General features: G+C 38.9%; 1 protein-coding gene across 4 annotated transcripts in view; it reads left to right on the plus strand.

Annotated features, from left to right (window-relative positions):
• Nucleotides 1–25,731, plus strand: part of NR3C1 (nuclear receptor subfamily 3 group C member 1) — a 288,230-nt gene that overhangs the window by 168,140 nt on the left and 94,359 nt on the right. For all 4 annotated transcript variants that reach the window (XM_053717157.1, XM_053717158.1, XM_053717156.1 and 1 more), the window contains exon 3: nt 23,156–23,319. In XM_053717157.1, the coding sequence (XP_053573132.1) occupies nt 23,156–23,319 (164 nt within the window). The remainder of the gene's footprint in view (nt 1–23,155; nt 23,320–25,731) is intronic.

Raw genomic sequence — 25,731 nt, forward strand, 5'->3', positions numbered from 1 at the left:
TGAAAGTTATGAGATCACTGAACACACTATATGAGTCTGGGATGGTTTAGATATCATATTAACAGAGCTCAGTTAAAATTTTAAAATTTGTTGTCTCTGAAAATGTGTGGAAGTATTAACTCTATGGTCCTCTTGTGTAGCATTTAACCCTGTATTTGAAGGCTAACCTTCTTCAATAAAGCATAATTCACTACATAATTGGGAAGAATTTGAAAAATTATGCTAACAATTGTCACATGTAGAGATATGTTGCAGAAAGCACCTATGTGTAGTTGAAAGGTGGGGGAGGTTATAGTACTATACTATTCACTGAGGCAATGATATACACAAATATAAAACTATTGCTGCAATTATATAAAAAGCAATTTGCATTCATCCCAACATAATAATTAACGATTTCAAAGGAAGTTATTGACTGCCTGCTATGGAATTCCAGACCTACGTAGACCAGCATAACTTTAGAGGCATAGGGAATAGAGTCGCATGGTGCCAAGCAAAAAATAATACAAAATAAAAATTAAAAAAAATAAAAATGAATGCGACCAAAACCATATGTGCATCTCCAGAATTCCTCAACCGGGTACAGTGTCATTAATCTAGAGAAAGCGTAAAACTAGGAGAAAACAGCATCTTCCCATGAGTATTTGTGGGCAGTCGTATATCTTCATCCCACTCCAGATCTTTGGGCCCTCCGGCTCCACAAGCCGCTATAGGTAGGGATCAAACGGGCTAAACTTGAGACGTGAGTATAAGAGAAGGGGAATAGCTGTCTCCCAACATAGACACCGGTTACAACATCGCACTCTATAACGGCAGCAATCTGTAGAGACTCAGTGCACTTAGCTTGCGTGCGATCCTCTCTGTCTCTGCATCCACCAACAGCATTCCAATCGCAGTCTGGACCTAGCAAAGCAAGCCGCTCACTTTGCGAATGACTCTCCTGAGCAGCCATGTCTGCCCTTTCTCTAAGAGCGCTTTCCGAGCAGTATAGGATCTCCCATGGGCAACATAGTGGATAGCAAGAATGTCTTCTCACGTTGTAAGGTCTGATCCCAGAGATGTTTGATTATTCTTGGGTCTGTCTTGAAGGGCTGCGGTAAGCGTAGGTATAGGTGCCTCACATAGAACTAAAATCTGGTCTGCCGGGTTAGAGCAACTGTCTTCCTCTATGAGGGACCCAGGCTTGTCAGGACAATGCTGCGATCGACACAGGGTAGCACTAGTAACAACCGCAACAACCATAGATCGATTGCGCAGAAGGATGTCATCTATTCTGCTCAGATTTTGTGCTCAAATTCTGCAAAGAGGGTTTGAATCTCTGTGTATGAAATCGCCATTCTGCTTATAACCATAGCTTAAATGAAAAAATTTAATAGGATAAATGTAATAGGAGAGGAGAATTTGTTTTGTTCTCCTAATACCCGGTCTCCCAGGGGGGGGGGGGGGTGCTGAGATTGTCCTCCTCGAGGGCCGGCTAAAACCTCAGCGTTCCGGTCTGCAAAGCTCCACATCATCCAATATTAGTATAATCCAATCCAGCAGAGTTTGCTTTCTTTCGCGTGATAAAATTCTGTGCTGGATGGCGCCTGCAAAGTTAGATATCCTGGCGGAAAGTATATCTTTCAAGCATAGCTCACAGATTAGCAGCCATCTTCGACCAGAGCCCGGACACGCCCACAAGACAGTTATTTTTAACTTTAACCTTAGGCACCTCTACACCTTGTATTATTTCCTTTTTCTCCATTTTCCTTCGGTCGAATGACTGGGTATTGTGGGAAGGGAAGTGACATATAACAGCTTTGCTGTATTGCTCTTTGCCTCCTCCTGTTGGCCAGAAGTGATATTACCAACAGTAATTGATTATTCCGTGGAAAGAAATTTATCAGATAAGCATACATTTTGTTTTTTATCTTTGTCTTAATTGGTCTAGCCTGGTTTTACTAGTGTATGAGTTTACACCAGAGTTATACGTACTGGTAAATCATTTTACCACACTCCAAGCACTACCAAATTCAGGTTTGTCATTTATCAGGAATCCATTTTGAGTTTAATGTCCCTTTTACTTATGAAAACAATTTATTTGCTGGGATTATTTTTATAGAAATAATGCATTTTTAATATGTTGTGCATAATGGAGAAAAGTCATATATAAAGAAGCAGTATATCAGTATGACTCACGGTGCTGACATGAATCTGAAGAATACGAAATATTTGAAGATTCGGACTGAAGCACTTTTAATTAGCTGTGACAGTGTGGCATTTGGAAAGTAAAGATAATTAAACTGGCTGGCATATTGCAGTTTGTTGCTTGATTAGTGATTATCTTGTTTCTGCAATAGGTGGGGACAATTGTCTTATTAAAAAATGTAATGGCTTGAAAATTTGTTGAATAAATGTCATATATGCATACATATAAGCAAACAGAAGACGATGGAGCTGCAGGCTTTGTGTGATTAGGGTTCCCATCCAGCCTGTATGTTATTTTAAGGCTGCTAACATTTTGGGATAACATAAGGCATGATTTATATATGTGTATGATACTTAGTAACTAATGAGAACATTAAAGTTATTGTAAAGGTTAATACATTAGTGCCCAGCATCTAAAAATAATCTTAAAAACAGGGGCACTTTAATTCTTGAAACTTTACAAAGACTCTTCTTTTTTTTAAATACTTACCATTGCTTTATGGTAAACAGAACGCCGATCCTCTGCCCGCATCTCAGACTGTATTTATGGGGAAAACAAAGAAGAGCGCCTCATGGTGTAGAAATCAAAGATATGCAGAAAATCTGATGACAGTGTAAATACTCACAAAAGTATTGCACTATTTGTGAGTGCAAATAAAGCAAGCTGGGCCTCTGTTTCTAGCTGACTGTGCAAGGAAAACTCTTCCAAGGGTGTGAAGCCAAGAGGTATTGATGGATGATTGGGATCTTTGTAAATAAAAACAAAGAAAACGCCCAATGTTGCACAGTCAGCTGGAGACTGAGAGGCCCAGCTTGCTTTATTTGCACTCACAAATAGTGCAATCATTTTGTGAGTATTTACACTGTCATCAGATTTCCTGCATAGCTTCTACACCCGCCACGAGGCGCTCTTCTTTGTTTTCCCCATAGAATCTTTCCAAGCCAGCCCAATCCACCAGAAGAGGAGCTGCCTTATGGACTTTTTGATTATTATCCCATTCACTGTTCATTATTGATATTTTCACTTACATATGAGTGTATAATTTTGCACATATAGAGATAGTTATTTTATATTCTCACATTATATTACTATTTTCAATATATATTTTATATATATGTATATATATATATATTTTTTTTATTATTATTTTTTACATATATATATGTTTTTTTTTTATTCATATTCCTATGATAATTTATTCACACTATTTATAATCAGCACCTTTTATTTTTCTTCTCTTCTCTTTTTTGGAGGAGTTTGAATTTATTTTTGATTACCAGACTGTATTTAGCAGATCGATGACTAAACCGGCTTCCTCCAGTTGTTGTGTGCCCTATGATCTGGACGCCAAAGGGGGCAACGATTGGAGGAAGCCGCATTCGTCATTGATTTGCTAAATACAGAAAAACACAGTTGCTTATGTAAATATGTAGCATAATGTAAAAAGTGTAGGAGTTATGGATCCTAAAATTTTTCATTCCCTGGCATATTTAAGTAAGTATAGAAATTACAATCACGTGCTGTTTTCAGTTAAAGTATACAGGAATCAATATTTGTGTGGATATTTAAATAGTTTAACCACTCTTCCATATCTCCGTGAACAAGAGTTTCACTCTTTTCAAAATGTATATGCAAGATTAAAATGTTAGGAGCACAAAACACACACATACACACACATTTGTTACAGTAACAAAAAATGATGACCACTTGTGATGCCAGGCTTAATGTTTTAATGTTTCAAGTCAAAAGTTAAAAAAATGCAATTACTGAGAGGGCTGCAGATGAGCCCTCTACACGCTGAACCGGACCTACTAAAAACAGTGGAGCAGAGAAAGGCACGCTCACGGTGGGATCGGAAAAACACCTTTGCAATAGAGGTAACACAAGACCGTCAAGTGAAATATTCCCCAAAGGGGAGAAAGATTAGCAGAGACTGAAAAACTACAATCAAGGTAAATTTAAAATAGTTACCTGTAATGGAGTTCAATTGATAACCTAGCGAGGTAGGCGTTCACATACAGTTCAGCCATAATCCCTTGGGGTGTCACGTATTCCTAACTGCAGTATATATTGTTGTTGATGAACTTACACTATTGAAAGAAGTAACTACTGCACCTAGTGAAGTCTCATAGATCCCGTGAGCGATAAGTCCCCCTCACAATCCGCTGAGTCACGGACGTTTTACAAGTGCCCCACCATATTAAAGTGACTTTACATTTATTGCTGGATCCATTAAATTGGCTATAGCTGTTGTATTCAGTTTTGGATACAGTTGGAAATCATTTTGAAACAAATAAGCAATTGTTTTTCAAACAATAGAACTGTTAGAATGTTTCAGCTTTCAAGATATTATTAGCTGTAAAGTAGGCCCACGTTCGTTAATTATTTATATAATTTTTTGGTTCTGTCGGCAGTAATCTAATCATATGTGCACTGTTTAAAGTATAATTTTATTTTTCTGTGTATGATAGGTTTTTTTGAAGTAAAAATACTTATTGCAATTTGTGTTCACAGTTATTTGGGAACTAACAGGGTAAACCAATTTTCTGATGAATTACTAGTTAGTGAGAGATAACCACATACTCTGGTGCTGGATATAGGGATCTCACTATGAGCCTTAGAGCTCATAGATTTTTTTCTCCTTTTTGTAACAATTTTCAATTTATCCCCCCCGAGCACAGTCTTGTCCTGATATGATTTAAATAATCAGGTCATTTTAATGAGTAGGGTATGATTAATAAAGTAGTGCATACCATCCCATATAACAAATATATATATATATATATAGTTAAAGAGCTAAAAAGGACTCATGTATCACTGGTCCTTGGAGCAATCAGCTGACTAACTTGCAAAGATTGGACTTTTAAAGATTGGACTCGCTGTGGATCCTGAGCTGTCAGTGAAGCTGTTCATTGCCATGATATCTAACGATGTGTCTGTTTTTATCTACAATCCTGTAAGTGCAATATAGCACATTGTGTTTTAATAAATTGTGTTTTACTTCCTTGAATCTGGGTTGCAATTGTGTTTTTTCCCCAGAGCGCATACATACATATACATATATATATATATAATTTATTTATTTATAGAGGCATACCTTGGAAATATTGCAGGTTCGGTTCCAGACCATAGCAATAAAGTGAGTTGCACTAATTGTTTTGTTTCCCGGAGAGCATGGAAATAATGTTTACACCGTGTTGTAGTCTATTAAGTGTGCAATAGCATTATGTCTAAAGTAACAATGTACATACCTTAATTAAAAAATACTTTTTCTCCAACATAGGTGTGTCCGGTCCACGGCGTCATCCTTACTTGTGGGATATTCTCTTCCCCAACAGGAAATGGCAAAGAGCCCAGCAAAGCTGGTCACATGATCCCTCCTAGGCTCCGCCTACCCCAGTCATTCTCTTTGCCGTTGTACAGGCAACATCTCCACGGAGATGGCTTAGAGTTTTTTAGTGTTTAACTGTAGTTTTTATTATTCAATCAAGAGTTTGTTATTTTAAAATAGTGCTGGTATGTACTATTTACTCAGAAACAGAAAAGAGATGAAGATTTCTGTTTGTATGAGGAAAATGATTTTAGCACCGTAACTAAAATCCATGGCTGTTCCACACAGGACTGTTGAGAGCAATTAACTTCAGTTGGGGGAACAGTGTGCAGTCTCTTACTGCTTGAGGTATGACACATTCTAACAAGACGATGTAATGCTGGAAGCTGTCATTTTCCCTATGGGATCCGGTAAGCCATGTTTATTAAGATAGTAAATAAGGGCTTCACAAGGGCTTATTAAGACTGTAGACTTTTTCTGGGCTAAATCGATTCATTATTAACACATATTTAGCCTTGAGGAATCATTTATTCTGGGTATTTTGATATGATTATATCGGCAGGCACTGTTTTAGACACCTTATTCTTTAGGGGCTTTCCCTAATCATAGTCAGAGCCTCATTTTCGCGCCGGTATGGCGCACTTGTTTTTGAGGACAGCATGGCATGCAGCTGCATGTGTGTGGAGCTCTGATACATAGAAAAGTCTTTCTGAAGGCATCATTTGGTATCGTATTCCCCTTTGGGCTTGGTTGGGTCTCAGCAAAGCAGATTCCAGGGACTGTAAAGGGGTTAAATATAAAAACGGCTCCGGTTCCGTTATTTTAAGGGTTAAAGCTTCCAAATTTGGTGTGCAATACTTTTAAGGCTTTAAGACACTGTGGTGAAATTTTGGTGAATTTTGAACAATTCCTTCATACTTTTTCACATTTGCAGTAATAAAGTGTGTTTAGTTTAAAATTTAAAGTGACAGTAACGGTTTTATTTTAAAACGTTTTTTGTGCTTTGTTATCAAGTTTATGCCTGTTTAACATGTCTGAACTACCAGATAGATTGTGTTCTGACTGTGGGGAAACCAAGGTTCCTTCTCATTTAACTATATGTATTTTATGTCATAAAAAAAATTTAGTAAAAATGATGCCCAAGATGATTCCTCAAGTGAGGGGAGTAAGCATGGTACTGCATCATCCCCTCCTTCGTCTACACCAGCCTTGCCCATACAGGAGGCCCCTAGTACATCTAGTGCGCCAATACTCCTTACTATGCAACATTTAACGGCTGTAATGGATAATTCTATCAAAAACATTTTAGCCAATATGCCCACTTATCAGCGAAAGCGCGACTGCTCTGTTTTAGAAAATTCTGTAGAGCATGAGAACGCTGATGATATGGTTTCTGAAGGGCCCCTACACCAGTCTGAGGGGGCCAGGGAGGTTTTGTCTGAGGGAGAAATTTCAGATTCAGGAAACATTTCTCAACAAGCTGAACCTGATGTGATTACTTTTAAATTTAAGTTGGAACATCTCTGCGCTCTGCTTAAGGAGGTGTTATCCAATTTGGATGATTGTGATTATCTGGTCATTCCAGAACCACTATGTAAAATGGAAAAGTTCTTAGAGGCCCCGGGGCCCCCCGAAGCTTTTCCTATATCCAAGCGGGTGGCGTACATTGTTAGTAAAGAATGGGACAGGCCCGGTATACCTTTAGTACCTCCCCCCATATTTATAAAATTGTTTTCCTATAGTCGACCCCAGAAAGGACTGATGGCAGACAGTCCCCAAGGTCGAGGGGGCGGTTTCTACTCTACACAAGCGCGCCACTATACCCATAGAAGATAGTTGTGCTTTCCAAGATCCTATGGATAAAAAATTAGAAGGTCTGCTAAAGATGTTTGTTCAGCAAGGTTCCCTTCTACAACCAATTGCATGCATTGTCCCTGTCACTGCAGCCGCGTGTTTCTAGTTTGATGAGCTAGGAAAGGCGATTATTAGTAATTCTTCTTCTTATGAGGAGATTATGGACAGAATTCGTGCTCTTAAATTGGCTAATTCTTTCACCCTAGACGCCACCTTGCAATTGGCTAGGTTAGCGGCGAAAAAATTCTGGGTTTGCTATTGTGGCGCAGAGCGCTTTGGTTAAAATCTTGGGCAGCGGATGCGTCTTCCAAGAACAAATTGCTTGACATTCCTTTCAAGGGGAAAACACTCTTTGGCCCTGACTTGAAAGAGATTATCTCTGATATCACTGGGGGCAAGGGCCACGCCCTTCCTCAGGATAGGTCTTTTCAAGACCAAAAATAAACCTAAGTTTCGTCCCTTTCGCAGAAACGGATCAGCCCCAAGGGCTACGTCCTCTAAGCAGGAAGGTAATACTTCTCAAGCCAATCCAGCCTGGAGACCTATGCAAGGCTGGAGCAAAGGAAAGCAGGCCAGGAAACCTGCCACTGCTACCAAGACAGCATGAAATGCGGGCCCCCGATCCGGGACCGGATCTGGTGGGGGGCAGACTCTCTCTCTTCGCTCAGGCTTGGGAAAGAGATGTTCTGGATCCTTGGGCGCTAGAAATAGTCTCCCAAGGTTATTCTCTGGAGTTCAAGGGGCTTCCTCCAAGGGGGAGGTTCCACAGGTCTCAGTTGTCTTCAGACCACATAAGAAGACAGGCATTCTTACATTGGGTAGAAGACCTGCTAAAAATGGGAGTGATTCATCCTGTTCCATTAGGAGAACAAGGGATGGGGTTCTACTCCAATCTGTTCATAGTTCCCAAAAAAGAGGGAACGTTCAGACCAATCTTAGATCTCAAGATCTTGAACAAGTTTCTCAAGGTTCCATCGTTCAAGATGGAAACCATTCGAACACTTCTTCCTTCCATCCAGGAAGGTCAATTCATGACCAAGGTGGATTTCAAGGATGCGTATCTACATATTCCTATCCACAAGGAACATCATCGGTTCCTAAGGTTTGCATTCCTGGACAAGCATTTCCAGTTCGTGGCATTTTCTTTCGGATTAGCCACTGCTCCTAGGATTTTCTCATAGGTACTAGGGTCCCTTCTGGCGGTGCTAAGACCAAGGGGCATTGCTGTAGTACCTTACTTGGACGACATTCTGATTCGAGCGTCGTCCCTTCCTCAAGTAAAGGCTCACACGGACATTGTCCTGGCCTTTCTCAGATCTCACGGATGGAAAGTGAACGTTGAAAAGAGTTCTCTATCTCCGTCAACGAGGGTTCCCTTCTTGGGAACTATAATAGACTCCTTAGAAATGAGGATTTTTCTGACAGAAGCCAGAAAAACAAAACTTCTAGACTCTTGTTGGATACTTCATTCCGTTCCTCTTCCTTCCATAGCGCAGTGCATGGAAGTGATAGGTTTGATGGTAGCGGCAATGGACATAGTTCCTTTTGTGCGCATTCATCTAAGACCATTACAACTGTTCATGCTCAGTCAGTGGAATGGGGACTATTCAGACTTGTCTCCGAAGATACAAGTAAATCGGAGGACCAGAGACTCATTCCGTTGGTGGCTGTCCCTGGACAACCTGTCACAAGGGATGACCTTCCGCAGACCAGAGTGGGTCATTGTCACGACCGACGCCAGTCTGATGGGCTGGGGCGCGGTCTGGGGATCCCTGAAAGCTCAGGGTCTTTGGTCTCGGGTAGAATCTCTTCTACCGATAAATATTCTGGAACTGAGAGCGATATTCAATGCTCTCAAAGCTTGGCCTCAGCTAGCGAGGGCCAAGTTCATACATCAACCATCAGGGGGGAACAAGGAGTTCCCTAGCGATGGAAGAAGTGACCAAAATCATTCTATGGGCGGAGTCTCACTCCTGCCACCTGTCTGCTATCCACATCCCAGGAGTGGAAAATTGGGAAGCGGATTTTCTGAGTCGTCAGACATTGCATCCGGGGGAGTGGGAACTCCATCCGGAAATCTTTGCCCAAGTCACTCAACCGTGGGGCATTCCAGACATGGATCTGATGGCCTCTCGTCAGAACTTCAGAGTTCCTTACTACGGGTACAGATCCAGGGATCCCAAGGCGGCTCTAGTGGATGCACTAGTAGCACCTTGGACCTTCAAACTAGCTTATGTGTTCCCGCCGTTTCCTCTCATCCCCAGGCTGGTAGCCAGGATCAATCAGGAGAGGGCGTCGGTGATTTTGATAGCTCCTGCGTGGCCACGCAGGACTTGGTATGCAGATCTGGTGAATATGTCATCGGCTCCACCATGGAAGCTACCTTTGAGAGACCTTCTTGTTCTAGGTCCGTTCGACCCACTCCAGCTGACTGCTTGGAGATTGAACGCTTGATCTTATCAAAGCGAGGGTTCTCAGATTCTGTTATTAATACTCTTGTTCAGGCCTGAAAGCCTGTAACCAGAAAAATTACCACATAATTTGGTATATCTGTTGGTGTGAATCTGCAGGATTCCCTTGGGACAAGGTTAAGATTCCTAAGAGTCTATCCTTCCTTCGAGAAGGATTGGAAAAAGGATTATCTGCAAGTTCCTTGATGGGACAGATTTCTGCCTTGTCTGTGTTACTTCACAAAAAGCTGGCAGCTGTGCCAGATGTTCTAGCCTTTGTTCAGGCTCTGGTTAGAATCAAGCCTGTTTACAAAATTTTGACTCCTCCTTGGAGTCTCAACCTAGTTCTTTCAGTTCTTCAGGGGGTTCCGTTTGAACCCTTACATTCCGTTGATATTAAGTTATTATCTTGGAAAGTTTTGTTTTTGGTTGCAATTTCTTCTGCTAGAAGAGTTTCAGAATTATCTGCTCTGCAGTGTTCTTCTCCTTATCTGGTGTTCCATGCAGATAAGGTGGTTTTGCGTACTAAACCTGGTTTTCTTCCAAAAGTTGTTTCTAACAAAAACATTAACCAGGAGATAGTTGTGCCTTCTTTGTGTCCTAATCCAGTTTCAAAGAAGGAACGTTTGTTGCACAACTTGGATGTAGTTCGTGCTCTCAAATTTTACTTAGCAGCTACTAAGGATTTCAGACAAACTTTGTCTTTGTTTGTTGTTTATTCTGGTAAACGGAGAGGTCAAAAAGCAACTTCTACCTCTCTCTCCTTCTGGATTAAAAGCATTATCCGATTGGCTTATGAGACTGCCGGACGGCAGCCTCCTGAAAGAATCACAGCTCACTCCACTAGGGCTGTGGCTTCCGCATGGGCCTTCAAGAACGAGGCTTCTGTTGATCAGATATGTAAGGCAGCGACTTGGTCTTCACTGCACACTTTTTCTAAATTTTACAAATTTGATACTTTTGCTTCTTCTGAGGCTATTTTTGGGAGAAAGGTTTTGCAAGCCGTGGTGCCTTCCATTTAGGTGACCTGATTTGCTCCCTCCCTTCATCCGTGTCCTAAAGCTTTGGTATTGGTTCCCACAAGTAAGGATGACGCCGTGGACCGGACACACCTATGTTGGAGAAAACAGAATTTATGTTTACCTGATAAATTACTTTCTCCAACGGTGTGTCCGGTCCACGGCCCGCCCTGGTTTTTTTAATCAGGTCTGATAATTTATTTTCTTTAACTACAGTCACCACGGTAACATATGGTTTCTCCTATGCAAATATTCCTCCTTAACGTCGGTCGAATGACTGGGGTAGGCGGAGCCTAGGAGGGATCATGTGACCAGCTTTGCTGGGCTCTTTGCCATTTCCTGTTGGGGAAGAGAATATCCCACAAGTAAGGATGACGCCGTGGACCGGACACACCGTTGGAGAAAGTAATTTATCAGGTAAACATAAATTCTGTTATTGCTAAAAAAAAATGTAACTATCATCTGAGCCTTCAGTGAGTCATAATACTTTTGCTGGTGGTGTTAAATTACATGAAAAGGGGCAAAATAAATGATGAAAAAATATTGTAAAGGACACATAACGAAGCATTTTATATAAAAAATCTTAAGGTATTTTACCTTTAAGTGTCATTTAGCATTTTTTTTTTTTAAACTTGTGCGCGCATATATTAAAATAAGTTGTAATACTTTGTGGCATTCATGGAACCCAAACAATAATGTGGTGTGTATCATATTCATGGTGAGATCAATATATAAATGTAAATTTGTGAGTCTTAATAACATTCCGAGTTTCTAGCCAACTGTAGTTATCCAATATTAACAACTTTTCTGCCTGGTTTTCCAGCATCAGATTGCAGCTGCTCAGCTTTTAATAAGTCAATTCTACGGAAACTTGCTGCCAGAATATTTTAAGTCTTTTCTATAAATCTAAAGATGCCATGAGATGATTAAAAACAATAGAAAATCTATCACTGCAAAACAAAGCATTTAACTATCTGTCATACGGTTATAAAGCTAGAATGAAACGAAAGGGTCATGGTTAACAGGGTTAATGGCATGAAATAGAAATACCATACAAGTCTACATAATAGTTATGATTCAGTACATAAGCATCCATTCATTTTATGATCTCCATTAATTGCTTCCATCTCTGTGTGCGTTGATATAGATTTTCAGCTTTGAAAATACCTTTGCCAAATATTTATAATGTGCAAAATAGTGCAACATTTAATGACTTCCAAGATCTCAGTTTGCTCATTCATGGTTGTGACTTTAGTCTGAACAATCAATGTTTGGCTGCCCCCCCCCCCCCCAAAGATTCATGTGGCTATCTCACATTCATGGTTGTGACTTTAGTCTGAACAATCAATGTTTGGCTGCCCCCCCCCCCAAGATTCATGTGGCTATCTCACATTCATGGTTGTGACTTTAGTCTGAACAATCAATGTTTGGCTGCCCCCCCCCCCCAAGATTCATGTGGCTATCTCACATTCATGGTTGTGACTTTAGTCTGAACAATCAATGTTTGGCTGCCCCCCCCCCCAAGATTCATGTGGCTATCTCACATTCATGGTTGTGACTTTAGTCTGAACAATAAATGTTTGGCTGCCCCCCCCCCCAAGATTCATGTGGCTATCTCACATTCATGGTTGTGACTTTAGTCTGAACAATCAATGTTTGGCTGCCCCCCCCCCCCCCCCAAGATTCATGTGGCTATCTCACATTCATGGTTGTGACTTTAGTCTGAACAATCAATGTTTGGCTGCCCCCCCCCCCAAAAAAAAGATTCATGTGGCTATCTCAGCTATAAACCTCTCAAGTGCTTAGGTTCAATGTTATTAATGTATTTATTATTTTTACCATAGTTAAAGAAGCACAACTCTGAAATACTAAATGGATTTAACTGTGAGTGTGTTCCCTGTTTACTAAAATACTGTTATTTATTTTGCATAATTTTCTGTTTTAGGTGAGATCAAAAAGATGACAGAGGCAGTATTTAATGTTGTTGCACATATAATATTGTTTCTAAATTCTAATTCTGCCTTATTCTCTTGGCAACAATATGTCAACCAGATGCAGCAGCCATTGTACTAAGCAATTCTGTATAACAATTGTAATAATAATAAAAAAAATTGCAACAGCTCTGATCACGGTCTATAATAATCTGTCCAGGTTTGTCTCATAATACGAATTTCTGGGCAAAGTGAACAACTGAGATCTGTAGGGAAAGAGCGGGTGTGATTGTTGGCACGTATGTTGTGCCTTACAGCTGCAAAATCTGGAACATAAACTTATTTTACTTGGTTTTCTTTTACTGTACATAGTGTGTAAAATGATATGGTACTAAATCATAAATGTTATGTTTGACTTTTTTTCTGAGTTTTTTTTTATTTAAATAGTTTTACATTTCTTGAACTTAGTGACACATAAAATGTGTCTCCTTTATGGGTTAAGGAGCTGATTACGTATGTCACTGGAGAATCCGTCAAGCACAAAGACAAGGCTTTTGTTAACTTGTAAAACAGATGTGTGGTGGTGTCCATGTTGGTTAAAAAATAACATTTAAAAGCTTCATAATGCCGGCATCATTTTATTACAAAATGCAGAAAACCAATTCTGTTCAGTGAAGAACACATTGCACGTATTTCTTGCTGTATGGTTTACTATTAGTAGTAGTAGTTGTTTGACCAGGAATTTATATCAATATTGGAGCACCTATCCTTCAAATAAGGGGAAGCCTGGAAATCGTACTATATTTGTGCACAGTGATGATGATATTTCATGTTGTAACTCTGTTATTCAGACAACCATCCTTTAGCTAAGCACATAGCGTTAATGTGCACTGTCTAATACCTATAACACACTGTTACATGGGTAAAATAGGAGTTATGCCAGATGCGTAACTTATCTAGTTATTTGAAGATAAGAGTAATTTTGGACTTTAATTTTATAACTATACAATTTACTGTGTTTCTGATTTAAACAAAAACATTTTAATTGAAGTTTTATTTTATCGATTTATATATGTGCGTGTGTGTGCATATATAATAATAATGTTGTTATTATTGGTATTATTATATCACTTTATAACTAACAGGTAAATAAAAGCTGTTGGCTGAAAACTAAGCTTGATCAGCATAATTGCAGATGCTGCATACAATTAAAAAACAAGAAATGCCAACAAATAAGGTAAATAGGAACATAAAACTGATGCATACTCCTGACGAATGTTACAACATGGTAGTATATAATGACAAGCACAAAGCGGAAAGACCAAGTAACCTAATGAGTGATTGTTGCTACAATGTTATGAAGAACGGTTTAGTGCTCGGAACACTAGTTTTTGCACTGAGCCACCACATAATACCTTTTGGAGTCTGCATTGTGTATTTTGGTTGTCCATTGCAGTGAGTACTTGTGTTGCATTATTTTTACCCTTGGCAAAATGTGCACAGACTGTATTGAATTTGGCACCATCCCACACGGCCCAGTAAATATTGTCATTTATCTGATGTCGGCTAGATGGATTACTTGCTGAAGTTGCCAGAACCTAAATTAGTTTCGGCTCCCTGGGATACTGTGGTATTTAATAATTTATTTTTAGCTTTGTAAGTCATGTTCGCTAGTATTTTCTACTTTTATTTATTTATTTTTGTTTGCACACTGTACTTTGGTTGCCATCATTTGGTTGGAAGTTAGATCTAAGCTTTCAACAAGCTGTTTAAATTAAACAAGCTTGAGGAATATAAGCAAATAGCTAAAAACATAAATGATTTCAGCCCACAGAGATGCAATTTGAGCAACATTTAAAACTTCTGCTGCAGTAAAGTTTTTTTGTAAGGTAGATTAAATGTGAGCACACGAATGCATTAAGATCTACCTTTCTACTACCAGCCCAAAAAAAGTCTGCATAAAACATGGTTTCTTTCATGTAATTAACAAGAGTCCATGAGCTAGTGACGTATGGGATATACATTCCTACCAGGAGGGGCAAAGTTTCCCAAACCTTAAAATGCCTATAAATACACCCCTCACCACACCCACAAATCAGTTTTACAAACTTTGCCTCCAAGGGAGGTGGTGAAGTAAGTTTGTGCTAGATTCTACGTTGATATGCGCTCCGCAGCAAGTTGGAGCCCGGTTTTCCTCTCAGCGTGCAGTGAATGTCAGAGGGATGTGAGGAGAGTATTGCCTATTGAATGCAGTGATCTCCTTCTACGGGGTCTATTTCATAAGGTTCTCTGTTATCGGTCGTAGAGATTCATCTCTTACCTCCCTTTTCAGATCGACGATATACTCTTATATTTACCATTTCCTCTACTGATTCTCGTTTCAGTACTGGTTTGGCTTTCTACAAACATGTAGATGAGTGTCCTGGGGTAAGTAAGTCTTATTTTCTGTGACACTCTAAGCTATGGTTGGGCACTTTATTTATAAAGTTCTAAATATATGTATTCAAACATTTATTTGCCTTGTCTCAGAATGTTCAACTTTCCTTATTTCCAGACAGTCAGTTTCATATTTGGGATTATGCTTTAAATTATCATATTTTGTCTTACCTCAAAAATTTGACTTTTTTCCCTGTGGGCTGTTAGGCTCGCGGGGGCTGAAAATGCTTCATTTTATTGCGTCATTTTTGGCGCGGATTTTTTTGGCGCAAAAATTCATTTCCGTTTCCGGCGTCATACGTGTCGCCGGAAGTTGCGTCATTTTTTGACGTTATTTTGCGCCAAAAATGTCGGCGTTCCGGATGTGGCGTCATTTTTGGCGCCAAAAGCATTTAGGCGCCAAATAATGTGGGCGTCTTATTTGGCGCCAAAAAATATGGGCGTCGCTTTTTTCTCCACATTATTTCAGTCTCATTTTCATTTGCTTCTGGTTGCTAGAAGCTTGATGTTTGGCATTTTTTTCCCATTCCTGAAACTGTCTTATAAGGAATTTGATTTATTTTGCTTTATATGTTGTTTTTTCTCTTACATATTGCAAGATGTCTCACGTTGCATCTGAGCCAGAAGATACTACAGGAAAACCACTGCCTGCTGGATCTACCAAAGCTAAGTGTATCTGCTGTAAACTTTTGGTAGCTATTTCTCCAGCTGTTGTTTGTAATAATTGTCATGACAAACTTGTTAAAGCAGATAATATTTCCTTTAGTGATGTACCATTGCCTGTTGCAGTTCCCTCAACATCTAAGGTGCAGAATGTTCCTGATAACATAAGAGATTTTGTTTCTGAATCCATAAAGAAGGCTTTGTCTGTTATTTCTCCTTCTAGTAAACGTAAAAAGTCTTTTAAATCTTCTCTCTCTACAGATGAATTTTTAAATGAACACCATCATTCTGATTCTTTGGACTCTTCTAGTTCAGAGGATTCTGTCTCAGAGATTGATGCTGATAAATCTTCATATTTATTTAAGATGGAATTTATTCGCTCTTTACTTAAAGAAGTACTAATTGCTTTAGAAATAGAGGATTCTAGTCCTCTTGATACTAATTCTATACGTTTGGATAAGGTTTTTAAAGCTCCTGCGGTTATTTCAGAAGTCTTTCCTGTTCCTAATGCTATTTCTGCAGTAATTGCTAAGGAATGGGATAAATTGGGTAATTCATTTACTCCTTCTAAACGTTTTAAGCAATTATATCCTGTTCCGCCTGACAGGTTAGAATTTTGGGACAAAATCCCTAAAGTTGATGGGGCTATTTCTACCCTTGCTAAACGTACTACCATTCCTACGTCAGATGGTACCTCGTTTAAGGATCCTTTAGATAGAAAAATTGAATCTTTTCTAAGAAAAGCTTATCTATGTTCAGGTAATCTTCTTAGACCTGCTATATCATTGGCTGATGTTGCTGCAGCTTCAACTTTTTGGTTGGAAACTCTAGCGCAACAAGTAACAAATCGTGATTCTCATGATATTATTATTCTTCTCCAGCATGCTAATAATTTCATCTGTGATGCCATTTTTGATATTATTAGAGTTGATGTTAGATTTATGTCTCTGGCTATCTTAGCCAGAAGAGCTTTATGGCTTAAGACTTGGAATGCTGATATGGCTTCTAAATCAACTCTACTTTCCATTTCTTTCCAGGGAAACAAATTATTTGGTTCTCAGTTGGATTCTATTATTTCAACTGTTACTGGTGGGAAAGGAACTTTTTTACCACAGGATAAAAAGTCTAAAGGTAAAAACAGGGCTAACAATCGTTTTCGTTCCTTTCGTTTCAACAAAGAACAAAAGCCTGATCCTTCGTCCTCAGGAGCAGTTTCAGTTTGGAAACCATCTCCAGTCTGGAATAAATCCAAGCCTGCTAGAAAGGCAAAGCCTGCTTCTAAGTTCACATGAAGGTACGGCCCTCATTCCAGTTCAGCTGGTAGGGGGCAGGTTACGTTTTTTCAAAGAAATTTGGATCAAATCTGTTCAAAATCTTTGGATTCAGAACATTGTTTCAGAAGGGTACAGAATTGGTTTCAAGATGAGACCTCCTGCAAAGAGATTTTTTCTTTCCCATGTCCCAGTAAATCCAGTGAAAGCTCAAGCATTTCTGAATTGTGTTTCAGATCTAGAGTTGGCTGGAGTAATTATGTCAGTTCCAGTTCCGGAACAGGGGATGGGGTTTTATTCAAATCTCTTCATTGTACCAAAGAAGGAGAATTCCTTCAGACCGGTTCTGGATCTAAAATTATTGAATCGTTATGTAAGGATACCAACGTTCAAGATGGTAACTGTAAGGACTATATTGCCTTTTGTTCAGCAAGGGAATTATATGTCCACAATAGATTTACAGGATGCATATCTGCATATTCCGATTCATCCAGATCATTATCAGTTCCTGAGATTCTCTTTTCTAGACAAGCATTACCAATTTGTGGCTCTACCGTTTGGCCTTGCTACAGCTCCAAGAATTTTCACAAAGATTCTCGGTGCCCTTCTGTCTGTAATCAGAGAACAGGGTATTGTGGTATTTCCTTATTTGGACGATATCTTGGTACTTGCTCCGTCTTTACATTTAGCAGAGTCTCATACGAATCGACTTGTGTTGTTTCTTCAAGATCATGGTTGGAGGATCAATTTACCAAAAAGTTCTTTGATTCCTCAAACAAGGGTAACCTTTCTGGGTTTCCAGATAGATTCAGTGTCCATGACTCTGTCTTTAACAGACAAGAGACGTCTAAAATTGATTACAGCTTGTCGAAACCTTCAGTCACAATCATTCCCTTCAGTAGCCTTATGCATGGAAATTCTAGGTCTTATGACTGCTGCATCGGACGCGATCCCCTTTGCTCGTTTTCACATGCGACCTCTTCAGCTCTGTATGCTGAACCAATGGTGCAGGGATTACACGAAGATATCTCAATTAATATCTTTAAAACCGATTGTTCGACACTCTCTAACGTGGTGGACAAATCACCATCGTTTAATTCAGGGGGCTTCTTTTGTTCTTCCGACCTGGACTGTAATTTCAACAGATGCAAGTCTCACAGGTTGGGGAGCTGTGTGGGGATCTCTGACGGCACAAGGAGTTTGGGAATCTCAGGAGGTGAGATTACCGATCAATATTTTGGAACTCCGTGCAATTTTCAGAGCTCTTCAGTTTTGGCCTCTTCTGAAGAGAGAATCGTTCATTTGTTTTCAGACAGACAATGTCACAACTGTGGCATACATCAATCATCAAGGAGGGACTCACAGTCCTCTGGCTATGAAAGAAGTATCTCGAATTTTGGTTTGGGCGGAATCCAGCTCCTGTCTAATCTCTGCGGTTCATATCCCAGGTGTAGACAATTGGGAAGCGGATTATCTCAGTCGCCAAACGTTGCATCCGGGCGAATGGTCTCTTCACCCAGAGGTATTTCTTCAGATTGTTCAATTGTGGGGGCTCCCAGAGATAGATCTGATGGCCTCTCATCTAAACAAGAAACTTCCCAGGTATCTGTCCAGATCCCGGGATCCTCAGGCGGAGGCAGTGGATGCATTATCACTTCCTTGGAAGTATCATCCTGCCTATATCTTTCCGCCTCTAGTTCTTCTTCCAAGAGTAATCTCCAAGATTCTGAGGGAATGCTCGTTTGTTCTGCTAATAGCTCCGGCATGGCCTCACAGGTTTTGGTATGCGGATCTTGTCCGGATGGCATCTTGCCAGCCATGGATTCTTCCGTTAAGACCAGACCTTCTGTCACAAGGTCCTTTTTTCCATCCGGATCTGAAATCCTTAAATTTAAAGGTATGGAGATTGAACGCTTGATTCTTGGTCATAGAGGTTTCTCTGACTCCGTGATTAATACTATGTTACAGGCTCGTAAATCTGTATCTCGAGAGATATATTATAGAGTCTGGAAGACTTATATTTCATGGTGTCTTTCTCATCATTTTTCTTGGCATTCTTTTAGAATACCGAGAATTTTACAATTTCTTCAGGATGGTTTGGATAAGGGTTTGTCCGCAAGTTCTTTGAAAGGACAAATCTCTGCTCTTTCTGTTCTTTTTCACAGAAAGATTGCTATTCTTCCTGATATTCATTGTTTTGTACAAGCTTTGGTTCGTATAAAACCTGTCATTAAGTCAATTTCTCCTCCTTGGAGTTTGAATTTGGTTCTGGGAGCTCTTCAAGCTCCTCCGTTGGAACCTATGCATTCATTGGACATTAAATTACTTTCTTGGAAAGTTTTGTTCCTTTTGGCCATCTCTTCTGCTAGAAGAGTTTCTGAATTATCTGCTCTTTCGTGTGAGTCTCCTTTTCTGATTTTTCATCAGGATAAGGCGGTGTTGCGAACTTCTTTTGAATTTTTACCTAAAGTTGTGAATTCCAACAACATTAGTAGAGAAATTGTGGTTCCTTCATTATGTCCTAATCCTAAGAATTCTAAGGAGAAATCATTACATTCTTTGGATGTTGTTAGAGCTTTGAAATATTATGTTGAAGCTACGAAATCTTTCCGTAAGACTTCTAGTCTATTTGTTATCTTTTCCGGTTCTAGGAAAGGCCAGAAAGCTTCTGCCATTTCTTTGGCATCTTGGTTGAAATCTTTAATTCATCTTGCCTATGTTGAGTCGGGTAAAACTCCGCCTCAAAGAATTACAGCTCATTCTACTAGGTCAGTATCTACTTCCTGGGCGTTTAGGAATGAAGCTTCGGTTGACCAGATCTGCAAAGCAGCAACTTGGTCTTCTTTGCATACTTTTACTAAATTCTACCATTTTGATGTATTTTCTTCTTCTGAAGCAGTTTTTGGTAGAAAAGTTCTTCAGGCAGCGGTTTCAGTTTGAATCTTCTGCTTATGTTTTTTGTTAAACTTTATTTTGGGTGTGGATTATTTTCAGCAGGAATTGGCTGTCTTTATTTTATCCCTCCCTCTCTAGTGACTCTTGTGTGGAAAGATCCACATCTTGGGTAGTCATTATCCCATACGTCACTAGCTCATGGACTCTTGTTAATTACATGAAAGAAAACATAATTTATGTAAGAACTTACCTGATAAATTCATTTCTTTCATATTAACAAGAGTCCATGAGGCCCACCCTTTTTTGTGGTGGTTATGATTTTTTTGTATAAAGCACAATTATTCCAATTCCTTATTTTATATGCTTCGCACTTTTTCTTATCACCCCACTTCTTGGCTATTCGTTAAACTGATTTGTGGGTGTGGTGAGGGGTGTATTTATAGGCATTTTAAGGTTTGGGAAACTTTGCCCCTCCTGGTAGGAATGTATATCCCATACGTCACTAGCTCATGGACTCTTGTTAATATGAAAGAAATGAATTTATCAGGTAAGTTCTTACATAAATTATGTTTTTTGCTTTATCTGTTCTGTTTTAAACGTTTCCAGATGTTAATAGACTACAAATGTATGCTGTTAAAGGGACATAAATGTATTTTTATTACATACGATAAATTGCAAATGTTTTAATGACTGCATTTTATTACCAAAACTTGCATTTTGGGCAGTGCAAGGCCACAACACTTGAGAAGTATAAGTATTTATCTTATTTCCTCTTTGCCTCATATTATGGTTTAATTCTAAATAGTTTTTATTAAAAATATAAATAAGCAGCTGTGCTGGCTAAGCATAATGTTGCTTCATGTTAGAGAGTGAGTATTCTGAATTCCACAGTATACCCTCCTGTCCTATTTGTATATCCTGTAGCTACCACTATTCCAAGTATATCTAGCTATTGCAGGATATCATGCGTGTAGTCATCTCCTATTCTGATCTTATCCACCATCTTTTAGATTGCAATTAATCCTTTAGCAAAAAATAATAATAATTATAATGAAAAAATTACATTTATCAGTCAAGTAGTTTTGCTTAGCATAATTGTTTTCTAGGTTCTTGTTGATGGCTGATCCCAGTTTTGCACCAAACTATTAGTAATTCTTATACCAGAGGGACTTTCCTATGTATGGCTTGCTCACCTGGGTAGGTTTAATCCAACCAGAAACATGCCACATATCCCTAGTGAAATGTTTATGGGAAAAGGATGTGCCCTTTTCTCACTGATTAGACTTTAAAGGGCATGCACTTGACACCTGTGAAATGTTAATTTAAAGACTAAACATTATGCTGCTGCAGTACTTGCAAGTCCCTGTTTGCCTGAGCACATTGTTCTGCGCTATATCTTTAAAATCAATTTGTGCAGTATTTGGTGCTGCAGTTGTTGACACACAGTTGTCACTAGGATTCTCCATGCAATGGCTTCTGCCAAAGAATTTCTTTTTATTATTTTTTTTACCACAACATTAAAGTGGACAGATTACTGTATTTTACTTAAAGTACTCGGTATGATAAATAGGGTTGTGATAAGCAAAAGCCATAAACACCTGAACTGGGTGGTTTTGAACCGTCTGATTAGCAAGGTGTACAGATATGTCTTGTGCAAGTGCTCCCTTTACACTTTGCTTAAAGGGACATGAAACCCAACATTTTTCTTTTCCTTATTTTTCATTATTCAAATAGAGCATGTGATTTCAAACACTTTTCCAATTTGCTTCATTTTCTTGGTATCCTTTTTGAAGGAGCAGCTATGCACTACTGGGAGCTATCTGAAGACATCTGGAGAACCAATGAAAAGAGGCATTTTTGTGCAGCCACCAATCGGCATCTAGCTCCCAGTAATCAATTTATGTTCCTGAGCCTATCTACATATGCCTTTCAACTAAAGATACCAAGAGATTGAAGTAATTTAGATTATAGAAGCAAATTTGAAAGTTGTTTAAAATCACATGCTCTGTCTGAATCCTGGAAGAAAATGTTTGGGCTTCATGTCCCTTTAAGTGCAAAGTAACCTCCCTGATTTGTATCTTTGAATAATTAGTTGAATGTAAGAGCTTTAATAGCTTTTTGTATTTCTTGAGTCATAACATAAGTTCCATTGAGGCGTTTCAGTTCATAGAAGGCAAGATTTTGTGTGTTGATAAAGCCCCAGGAAAAGATGTGTCTGTGCATGCCAACACAGCTCTGCTTTTATCTTCCTGGAAAAAGAAATGTTTTGTTTCCAAAGCTTTTGTTTAGCACACTTGTATATGTGGCGTTTCCCTAACGGCTGTCAATTTACTTTTCATGGGATCTGACACTAGGGTTGCCACCTCAGCCATGGTTTCCTGGACACTTATGAGTTACACATGCTGCAGGGTGTGCAGGGAGGAATATGCATTGTGATTCTTGACAGCACTATTCATATTCCACCCTGCAGCATGTGTAACTTATACGTTTTCTGTATTTAAAGGGATGGGTGGCAACCCTATCTGACACACTTATATTAATCTTTAAGGAATTGTTCTTTAAGTGTTTATTCTCCACTCCAGACCTGTGTTTGACAAAACATAAAAGGTTATATGTAGCAAATAACCTTCCACTGTATTCTCTCAATAATGAAATGAAAGGGGCGTGCATGTTAAAATGAAACGTTCATGCAATTTTATGAGACTCTCTTAATTTCCTTCTATTATTAAATTCACTCTGTTTTATGCTATCCTTTGTTGAAAAGCATACCTAGGTAGTCTCAGGAGTAGCAGTGTACCATTGGGAGTAAGCCAGTGATTGGTGGCCACACACACAAGCCACTGGTCATTGGCTCACCAGATGTTTCCCAGTAGTGCATCGCTGGTCTGGAGCTGACTTACTGACAGACTTGTTTATTTCTCTTATGCAGTTTGTTTACTCATTTTATTTTTTCTTCGTTCAGTCTTTAAGGTGTAAAAAAAAATCTTGCTATACTTTTGCTATTTTATCATTTTGCGTTTCATTACTTTGTATACCCCTGCATACATAGTTACCTGTACTGATGTATATGCTGTTATGGACACGTTCATCTAATTCTTTCATTTATTTATTTTTTAGTCCAGGAATGAGACCTGATGTGAGTCCTTCTCCGTCCACCTCCTCTACCAGCACAGGACCACCTCCAAAGCTATGCCTAGTTTGTTCCGATGAGGCTTCTGGTTGTCACTATGGAGTATTAACCTGTGGCAGCTGCAAAGTATTCTTCAAGAGAGCAGTTGAAGGTAAAAATAAGTTTGTTCTAATGGATTGGAATGTCATAGAAATAAAAGCCACAAATGAGGAACAAAAAAAATTTGCGAAAACCTTAAAGGGATAGGAAAGTCAAAATTAAATTTACAAAAATCAGATAGAGCATGTAATATTAAGACACTTTTAAAATTGCTTCTTTTTTCAAATGTGCTTTATTCTCTTGGTATCCCTTGTTAAAAAAAAGAATATGCACATATTCTGCACTAGTGGGAGCTAGTTGCTGATTCGTGCCTGTACACATTTGTCTCTTGTGATTGGCTAACTAGATGTGTTCAGTTAGCTGCCAGTAAGGCAATGCTGTTCCTTCAGCAAAGGATAACAAGAGAATTAAAGTGTCACTAAACCCAAAATTTTTATTTCATGATTCAGATAGAGAATACAATTTTAAACAACATTCAATTTACGTCTATTATCTAATTTGCTTCATTCTTTAGATATGCTTTGTTGAAGAAATAACAATGCACATGGGTGAGCCAATCACACAAGGCATCTATGTGCAGCCACCAATCAGCAGCTAATCTAGATATGCTTTTCAGCAAAGGATCTCAAGAGAATGAAGCAAATTACATAATAGAAGTAAATTAGAAAGCTGTTTAAAATTGCATGCTCTTTCTAAATCATAAAAGAAACAATTTGGGTTTTATGTCCCTTTAAGCAAATTTCATAATAGAAGTAAATTTGAAAGTTGTTTAAAATATTATGTTCTAATCGAATCGTGAATTAAACATTTGGGGTTTCCTGTCCCTTTAAGTAACCCCCTGAATACTATTTCTGAAGGAGCTTCAATAGGAAATGAAGGATTAATCCTTATCTGTTTGTAATTCTGTTTGTATACACTTATTTGTGCATCATTTTAAAAGTATACATTTAGAGCAAAATAATGTATATTGGGATATGCATTTAATATTATCTGCCTCCTTAGGAAACTTGTGATATTTAAAGGGACACTAAAGTCAAAATTAAACTTTCGTGATTTAGATGAGTATGCAAAGAGAAGCAATATTTTTATGTGCACAGTATCTGAGGCAATAGTTCCTGCTAAGGATGTGCTCAGTATGGGTCAGATCTAACAACGTAAGGCGGACAGGGGCGTGTAGCTTTGCTTCACGTCTAGCGGGCAGCGATAAGCTGCTTGCATTTACCATTGTACACTATGGCTACTGTTTAATGCCACCCCACATTCTGTAGCTATACACCTATCATAGCATTGCGGAACATAGAACCATATGAATATTATGATGGTGATAAGGACTTCCAAAAAGTTTCATCTAATAAATTGTTCACATTAAATTTACTTAGATGTGAGTTAAAGTGAATGTCAATTTTGATGGTAAAGTGCCTGGTTTTTAAAAATTCGATTAAAAACAGGGGCATTTTAATTTATCAAAATTTACATTTCACTCCTGATGAGAAAAAAAACTTACCTTTTATTCTTCACAGCAGCTCCAGCTTCCTCCGGTCGTTGCAAGCCATTTCTGATGTCAGAAATGATGGATAGGTCATCCTCCAATCACGGCTTCACCCCGGGGGGAATCCGCGGCTAATTCAACGCCGTGATTGGAGGAAGCCGGATTCCTCATTTTAGACCCAGGAAGAGGCTTTGCGACGGGCGGAGGAAGCTGGAGCTGCTGTGAAGATTAAAAGGTAAGTTTTTTGTTTTGTTTTTCACAACAGGAGTGAAATGTAAATTTTGATTAATTAAAGTGCCCCTGTTTTTAATCAAATTTTTAAAAAAACGGGCACTTTAGCATCAAAATTGACATTCACTTTAACTTGAATTAATTTTGTAGTCCATGTCGTACTTCTGTTTGATTTAAAAGGAATAAAAGATGCATTTGTAGTACAGCCAATCAGAGTCAGTATAACTTTAGCCATTATAGCCAGAGGAGCACACTACCACATTCCAAACTGCTCTGAAATGTTTTGCACATGTGTCAAGAGCTAATCAGACCATGGATTTTCTGCACTAGATCTTGTTTAAACAAATTAAACCATAGTGGAGCTTTATGTATTTGAGGGCAATGCATCTTAATCTGTGGGTCAGTTTTGTTTGCTTTAAAGCAATGTTTCTCTACTCCAGTCCTCATGACTTCTAAAAGGCCAGATTTACATTATATTTGAACTAGAGCACAGGTGAAACAATCAGATTGATAAAAGCTGATTACCATGGTTGCTGATCAGCTGATTGTTTCACCTGTGCTCTAGTTCAGATATCACGAAAACCTGGCCCGTTAAGGGTCATGAGGACTGGAATTGAGAAACACTGCTTTAAAGGGAGCCTGTACTGTAAAAATTGTTTTCCCTAGATTTCTAATGTCCCGTTATTCCAGCTGCAGAATATTAAATGCAAGGAAATTGTTCCTTTTTAGGTGTATTTTTAAGTT

The sequence above is a fragment of the Bombina bombina genome, chromosome 6 (genome assembly GCF_027579735.1).
Source record: "Bombina bombina isolate aBomBom1 chromosome 6, aBomBom1.pri, whole genome shotgun sequence".
NCBI lineage: Eukaryota > Metazoa > Chordata > Amphibia > Anura > Bombinatoridae > Bombina > Bombina bombina.